The sequence below is a fragment of the Oncorhynchus nerka genome, linkage group LG5 (genome assembly GCF_034236695.1).
Source record: "Oncorhynchus nerka isolate Pitt River linkage group LG5, Oner_Uvic_2.0, whole genome shotgun sequence".
Taxonomy (NCBI): domain Eukaryota; kingdom Metazoa; phylum Chordata; class Actinopteri; order Salmoniformes; family Salmonidae; genus Oncorhynchus; species Oncorhynchus nerka.
The window spans coordinates 65,254,633-65,263,308 of NC_088400.1; the positions used below are offsets into that span (position 1 = coordinate 65,254,633).

The window sequence follows — 8,676 nt, forward strand, 5'->3', positions numbered from 1 at the left end:
AACAGCCGTTACAGCCACTTTATATAATGTTTACATACCCTACATTAATCATCTCATATGTATATACTGTACTTTATACCATCTACTGCATCTTGCCTATGCCGTTCGGCCATCGCTCATTCATATATTTTTATGTACATATTCTTATTCATTCCTTTACACTTGTGTGTATGAGGGAGTTGTTGTGAAATTGTTAGGATAGATTACTTGTTAGATATTAATGCATGGTTGGAACGAGAAGTACAAGCATTTCACTACACTCGCATTAACATCTGCTAACCATGTGTATGTGACAAATAAAATTGGATTTGAATAGTTAGATAAAATTGCAATGTCAAATCGTGCAAAGAAAGTTAAACTGATTACACTGTTAGGTTTACAAGAGAACATGCAACAGAGGCACCTCAGAAGAGGTTTTTGAACATTTTTGAAGAAATTGTTAACAACGCCTCTGTTCATTTTCTCCCTAACATTGCTCAAATCAATGATCAAATGTAAAGGTTCAATAGCAATCCATGAATGTGACCATCAATAGGTAAGACCTTTTGGGGGGGGGGTTAGAGGGAGAGAGTCTTACCTTCTGCTGAAAGAGAGAGAAATCCATGAAGGACAAGGAATGCCAGTGGTAATGTACAGGCCATTGTGTTGTTACTACATGTACTGTGAGAAAAATGTACAGGTTTTAGTTTAGTAGTCAGACTCTTTCCTGGGTCTCAGCCCTGTATGTACCTACTCTTTCAGCAGTGCAGAGATCAAATCAAATTGTATAAATAATTGTATTTGTCAAATCTTTTAAAAAATAACCATCAAACAAACTCTTCCTCTTCAGTATCAACACAGGCTTTTTCCCAGGCACGTCCTAAACACAACCTTAAAAAATATATATTCTTATGAAATGAATGTCAAAAAAGACATCTAGGCTACATTCATTGTGTGGCATTAAATGCCACAAAACTATTTGGACATTCTCATAAATGATGACGATGTAAAAATAAAAAAATAAAAAATATTAGTCATAATAAGGTCCCTTATGATACTGGTTTCAGATCAGCTTTTCCTAACAAAAGCTCATACACTGTAGTCCCTTACCAATTCCAAACTGTGCCCAAGTGGACTGTAGATCTGAAAGGATTGGACAAATGAAAGTAAATGGCAGAATGTGTTGATACCTTTATTTCCCTCTATCTAACAGAAGTGCCAAAGTGTAGGTGATTAGTCATGAATTGGAATAGGGCAGGTGTCATGGATTGTAGAACTATGCTGACATCTAGTGTTCTATTAAGTTAGTTGCATCACCTGCACTTTGGACAATTGCCTTTCCCCCCAAACTGTCAGTATTTTTTCCAATTTTAGTCCAAGAGAGAATTTACACCTTACCAGTATTCATCATCCTCATCATCATCATCATCATCAGCAGCAACATCTCCGCATTTGAATCCAAATGTCCTTTCCTTGACCTCGGATGACTTCAGTAGGTCACCTTGGTCGACTACATTCCATGTGAACATGCACACACCTGACAAAAACCACAATAGTCCTCAAGAGAAAGAAAAACACTTTCACTTTCATATGGATCGCACCTGCGGGCGATGGCTGACCAAGGAATATCAACTCCCAGTGTAATAGGACTAGTCACTATATTCTGTTGCATTTATGGCGGACAATTCGTCAATGGTAAGTCAGTTAATTTCCCAGGGCTAGTAGACTATTTATAATTGGAGTCGCGACAATTAAAGAAAGCTGAGATTTCAGTCTTGTAAGATCTAATGTTTGTACACGCTGATCCATGATCGACGGCCTTCTCTACTCTCCTGTCCTAGGGGAAAATAGGGAAAAATCCCTTGAACGATTGTCCTCGGAATATATTTGGTTTTGTTAGCATTTTCTATTACATTTACCTACTAATGTATTTTCTTTTGTTGAGATAAAAAGTGATTCAGAATACTTCAACTGAATGTAGGCTAATTACTAGCCTAGCTAGAGTTCCCCCACACTTTCTGTTACCCCGCCCTAACAGATTTGGTGTTTCAGTTACTGCATTGTGTGCCAAGTGTTGCGCTGGGGGCCTTTGTACACCGTCTAGAAAATAAACTGGGGGGAAGACTGTTGTATTACAGGGTAATAACATTGTTCCTTACAATAACTCAGCCCATTATGATTCCATATGAGGGTGATGTGACTATGTCATGTTAACTGTGGTGTAACTCTGTTCTCATCCCATAGCAGCTGGACTGTCCACCACCCGTTATGTCATCACAAACGGCAATGTCATTCTCAACCCTGGGATCCGTGGTGGAGTTTTACAGGAGATCCTGTGGAAACATGGAGTAAACAAGACGGTGGAATGGAGCACTGGCGGGATACAGGAATTTCAGGATTTTAAAGGGAAGACAACCTTGAACACCACAACAGGAGAAATCACTATCAGACAGCTGACCAAGCAGCTCAGTGGGGTGTATGAGGCAGAGTGTGTGATTGGTCAAAAAATACAGACCTTTCAGCAGAGAGTGGAAGTCATTGGTGAGTCAGTGTTTCCTAAAGGATGAATCAGGTCCCACGTTTGGGTCATAAAGTCACTTGGTTGGCAACCACTGGCTTGTTGTAATATGATAAGTACTGTTGAAGAGCTGCTCACATTTGAAATACGTTTTGTTTCTGGTTGTGTTTCTATTGAATTTCTCAAACATAAACTAAACTAACCAGCCATACAGGTTAGTGGAGAGAGAGAGAGGAAATAATGTCAACATTTCCATGATTGTGCAAGACTTTCAGTCCAACAGTTACTAAGTTAACAGCAAAAAACCTGGGAACACAAGCACATTGTGAAGAGAGAGAGCTGTTTACAGTGTGTGTACAGTGTGTGTATATACAGTGTGTGTGCAGTGTGTGTATATACAGTGTGTGTGCAGTGTGTGTATATACAGAGTGTGTGTGTGTGTGTGTGTGTGCGCAGTGTGTGTATATACAGTGTGTGTGCAGTGTGTGTATATACAGTGTGTGTGCAGTGTGTGTATATACAGAGTATGTGTGTGTGTGTGTGCGCAGTGTGTGTACAGTGTGTGTATATACAGAGTGTGTGCAGTGTGTGTGTGCGCAGTGTGTGTACAGTGTGTGTATATACAGAGTGTGTACAGTGTGTGTATATACAGAGTGTGTGTGTGTGTGCGCAGTGTGTGTACAGTGTGTGTATATACAGAGTGTGTACTGTGTGTGCACAGTGTGTGTGCAGAGTGTGTACTGTGTGTGCAGTGTGTGTGTAGTGTGTGTCACCAAGTGTCCTCTGGCTGATGTACTCCTCCATTAATGACATAATGTCAATGTTCAAACTTCTATGATTGACATTTAGTATCACCAGCCAGCCAACATTCATTACTAAACTAACAGAGAGAACATTTAACAACACAAACACATTGTAAAGAATAAGTGTGTATGTGTGTGAAATATTCCTTACTTTCCCTCCACTTTTGCATAACATACTCCTCCATTTCCATCCACAGACCCAGTATCACAACCTAAAGTCACCTGTGAATTGAACGGTACCATGGCAACAATTCACTGCAGTGCTGAGGGTCCACTGGTGGAGTATCGCTGGTCTTGGCCTGACCACCAGGGGGAGATGTGGAGCCAGGAGCAGACTGGACAGCACTACAACATCAAATCCCCAGAGTCAGTCAGCTACACCTGTGAGGCCAGGAACCCAGTCAGTGAGAAGACACTGACCTACAGCAGCAATGACTGTCTGGCTACAGGTAAACAAGAGAGATAGGCGAGATATAGAGGGCTTGGGTTTTGTAAAGAGAATACCATTATGTTGGTATACTCAGTCAAGGTTAAATCATGTTAAAGTATTTTAACGCTGTTGATAAAGAAATAGGAATTCCTTTGTTCAGTTTCCACTGACCATGTGACCTGACCTGTGTGTATCCGTCTGTATGTGTGTGTGTCAGGTAATCCTGAGATCTACATCTACACTGGTATTGGTGCAGGTGTCTTGTTGGTTGCTGTTGTGGTTGCTGTTGTGGTCTGGCTCGTCAAGAAGCGTTCCAAAGGTAAGCCCATGTCTTTCATTAAGGACAGTAATATCTTATAACAGGGTTCTTTATTATGAATCTCCTTGACGTTGCATTGACATGGTGTTGATTCATTGTGTTCGGTTTAGACTCAAAATCAACTGAAGAAAATCTGTCACTTTGTCTGAAGTTGCATTTCCCTTGGTTTCTAAGCCCTCTAGTCGCTCCATACCTGCATACCCACTGACTTCCCTTCTTTTCTCTCCTTTGTCTTTGTTCCTCTAGATTTGCGGAGCACAGGGAATGCCAGCCATCTTGAAGAGGATCGAGAGAAGGCGGTGGCAATCAGGCAGGCAGAGATTGTGGAAGAGGAGAATAAGCTATTATTAGATGAAGAACTAAAGGACAGGGTCAGTCAGATCAACCAGACCAGTGAGGCTGTGAACACTGGAGATGGTGAGGGAGAGAAGAAACCATTACTAGACAAGGCAGGATCCACTGATACAGATGTTATTGTGAGTAATATCCCGTTCAAACTGAACAACCAGAATCAGGTTTGGGGTCGGGAGTCCGGAAAGAAACAGAGGGAAGAAAAAGAGCAGAACACAGAATCCAAACAGAACATGAACGTTACCTTGGGGACTGTTACCCAAGATTCTGTCCAAACTGCTCCTCCAAAACCACCTCGGAGCAGCCTTAACTATAATTCACCGTACCCACAGACTCTGGAGACACAGCACAGCAGAGAGCATCATGGGAGAGGAACTGACCAAAGCATGGCTTGTTATGGCACAGAGAGAGAGGGAGCGGGAGATGGACAGCTTATGCCCCAGAAAGTCCTCATCTTAGACACAGAGGAGGAGAGTGGAGGAAAGGAGGAGGGGACAAGAGAGGACAGAGAAGATGTTGAGAAAGAGAAGGTAGGAGGAGATGATTCAGTGACAGAGGAGGGAGAGGGGCAAGAAGATACAGATAGGAGAGATGATGGAGGAGAAAGAAATGGACAGGAGAGAGAGACTGAAAATAATGAAGAAGAGCAGGTGAAAGGAGAGGGAGAAGAAAGAGGGAAGAAAGGAGAAGAGACACAGAAGGGAGAGAAAAGAAAGAGCCCAACTTCTCCCAAACAAACACTCCCCCAAAAAGCCCCCCCACCACCTCTCGCCCCAAAACCATCATCTATAAGACACATTAACCAGATGGGTGTAGAACAAGGAAGCGTAGTGAAGACAATGGAAACCCAGAGGAGCACTGGTCAGGTAGACAGAGAGAGAGGAACACCTGACCTATCAGGTCTGAGGAGACCCACTAACTCAGTGTCAGACAGTACAGACACTCCTGATAGAAGCAGTCCAGGATTGTCAGCTCTTCCTATAGTCACAGCATTTAGTCCAAAGGTGGGCAGTGGTACTCTATCCAATCCAGTAAAGGCCAGTTCAGGTGCACCCTCCAGACCAGGAGACACCAGTTCAGGTGCACCCTCCAGACCAGGAGACACCCGTTCAAGTGCACCCTCCAGACCAGGATATACCAGTCCAAGTGCACCCTCCAGACCAGGAGACACCAGTTCAGGTGCATCCTCCGGACCAGGAGACACCAGTTCAAGTGCACCCTCCAGACCAGGAGACACCAGTTCAAGTGCACCCTCCAGACCAGGATACACCAGTTCAGGTGCACCCTCCAGACCAGGAGACACCAGTTCAGGTGCACCCTCCGGACCAGGAGACACCAGTTCAGATACAACTAGTACAGCAATAGAGAGTAGCTCAGATACTCTGTCTACGACAGAGGAAAATGTACTAACAGAGACCAGTAAAGCTACAGCCTCTGTACCAGGAGAAACCAGTTGAAAAGCACTTGTTGAAAAAGTTTGTTAAACAAAAATGTTAGGTTCTGTACAGGGATGTTTTGTTTCTCTTATATTTATACAATTCTTTTCAAGGGTATTTAAAACCAAATACATTTAGACTTTTATTTTTGTCATTTTCTATTAAATGATCTTTACTTTTAGTCAAGTATGACTTTTGGGTACTTTTTCACCACTGTATTATAGCACATCAACATAATGTATTGTGTTGGTACAGTATACAGTACGTTTTTTATACCACCATACATTTTGTATTTTTAGGTGCAATTGATGAAGAAAAACATTTAATTAAGAGCTTATTTGATCCTTTACATGGTGTGAGAGCTGATACTTTGCTATATAAAAACAAGACATATTTCAAATGTTAATATTAAAAAATGGGTTGTGAGAAAAAGTTGCTTTTGTCCCGACTTTCAATAATGTCTGAGGCGTAGGCCCCTATAAAAAAGAAGAAATAACCCTATCACTTTGACTTCATGTATCTCAGTTGGCTGACCAAGGACGATCAATTCCAACAGTAATAGTATTAGTCACCATCTTCTGTTGCATTTGTGACACATAATTAATGAATGGTAAGTTACCATATTTCCCGCAGGTATTCATAATTATAGTCTAGACTCACTCAAGTGAAACAAAGAGGAGATTTCAGTCGAGTGTAAACTGACAACAGGTGTTTTGACACAGCCATCCAGCTAGCGACAGTTTAACCTTTTTTCATTAATGTTAGGGAGCAGACTATTGAGCCGAGTTAAGGGTGTGCATTATAAGAACATGTGAACTATATAGACTGTGCCATTGTGTATTTTAAATGTGAAAGGTAGGTCTACTTCACAGCTGAATGTATACTGGGCTGTTATTACTGGGTAGGACAAGATGTTAACGTTATGACATGTTAAGAGTGATGATGCAACCATAGAAATAGAATTTAAGTAGACCTACCGGAATTATGATTCTATTTCTAAGGGTGTAACTCTGCTCTTTTCCCATAGCAGCTGCAGCTTCACCAACACGTTATGTCATCACAAATAGGAATGTCATCATCAATCCTGGGATCCCTGGTGGAGTTCTACAGGAGATCCTCTGGAAACATGGAGTAAACAAGGGAGGTGGAATGGAGCATCCCGACGGGATACAGGAATTTCGGGATTTTAATGAAAATACATCCTTGAACACCACAACAGGAGAAATCACTATCAGACAGCTGACCAAGCAGCTCAGTGGGGTGTATGAGGCAGAGTGTATGATTGGTGGGGAAATACAGACCTTTCAGCAGAGAGTGAAATTCATTGTTAAGTCATTGTCTCCTAAATGGCAGGTCGGGACTTGTGATCCAATGATGGATCGGGACCTATTTTTAGGTACCAGCTAAAGATGGGGATGTAACACATTTTTTAAATGTCATCTTTATTTAACTAGGTAAGTCAATTACGAACAAATTCTTATTTACAATGACAGCCTAACCCGGACAACGCTGGGCCAATTGTGCGCCACCCAATCATGGCCGTATGTGATACAGCCTGGATTCAAACCAGGGACTGTAGTGACACCTCTTGCACTGAGATGCAGTGCCTATTTTTAGGTACCAGCTAAAGATGGGGATGTAACACATTTTTTAAATGTAATCTTTATTTAACTAGGTAAGTCAATTACGAACAAATTCTTATTTACAATGACAGCCTAACCCGGACAACCCTAACCCGTGCAGAGAGAGGAGGTGAAAGAACTTAAGTTCTCCCAAACAAACACCTCCATCCCGAATTCCCATACATTAAGACCCCCACCACTTCTCGCCCCCAAAACCATCAACTATAAGACACTCATTGCTATCAGATTGGTGTAGAACAAGGAAGTGTGTTGAAAACAATGGAAACCCAGAGGAGCAGCGGTCAGGTGGACAGAGAGGGAGGAACACCTGGCCTAATCAGGTCTGAGGAGACCCACTAACTCAGTGTCAGACAGTACAGACACTCCTGATAGAAGCATTCCAGGATTGTCAGCTGGTCTCTGAGCCACAGCATGTAGGTACAATATCTACTCCAGTAAACTACAGTTCAGGTGCACCCTCTGGACCAGGAGACATGAGCTCAGATACAATTTGTACAGCAATAGAGAGTAGCTCAGATACTCTGTCTACTACATAGAGAAGTATAGGTAAATCCTCTGTACCAACAGAGACCAGTACAACTACAGAGTCTGTACCAGAAGAAACCAGTTGAAAAGCACTTGTTGAATATATAGTTAGTTTGATAAATATTTAGATTCTGTACAGGAAAGGTTTGTTTCTCTTCAGTAAACTCATCTCTTTTTCTCTCTTTTGTGTTATTATGCATCATATTGTTATCCTGTATGTGCTGTCATGTTTAGCCTAGGCTACTATGATATTCAACTATGTATACTGAACCGAAATGTGAACGCAACACGTTTCAAGAGCTGAAATATAAGATTCCAGAAACGTTCCATGTGCACAAAAAAGCTTATTTCTCTGAAATGCTGTGCACCAATTAGTTTACATCCGTTAGTGAGCTTTTCTCCTTTGCCAAGATAATCCATCCACCTGACAGGTTTGGCATATTAAGAAGCTGATTAAACAGCATGATCATTACACAGGTGCACCTTGTGTTGGGCCAATAAAAGGTCACTCTACAATGTGCAGTTTTGTCACAACACAATACCACAGATGTCTCAAGTTGAGGGAGCGTGCAATTGGCATGCTGACTGCAGGAAGGTCAACCAGAGCTTTTGCCAGATAATTTCTCTACCATAAGCCACCTCCAACATCATTTTAGAGCAGACCACCTGGCT

At 41.9% G+C, this 8,676-nt stretch overlaps 1 protein-coding gene across 1 annotated transcript; it reads left to right on the plus strand.

Moving 5' to 3' along the window:
• The first annotated feature begins 1,546 nt into the window (after positions 1 to 1,546).
• Positions 1,547 to 6,262, plus strand: LOC115120888 (nucleolar and coiled-body phosphoprotein 1-like). The gene is made up of 5 exons (XM_029649874.2): positions 1,547 to 1,674; positions 2,224 to 2,520; positions 3,498 to 3,749; positions 3,948 to 4,049; positions 4,296 to 6,262. The coding sequence occupies exons 1-5, from the start codon at positions 1,590 to 1,592 to the stop codon at positions 5,855 to 5,857; spliced, it is 2,298 nt and encodes a 765-aa protein (XP_029505734.2). The 5' UTR covers positions 1,547 to 1,589; the 3' UTR covers positions 5,858 to 6,262.
• Positions 6,263 to 8,676: the final 2,414 nt, after the last annotated feature.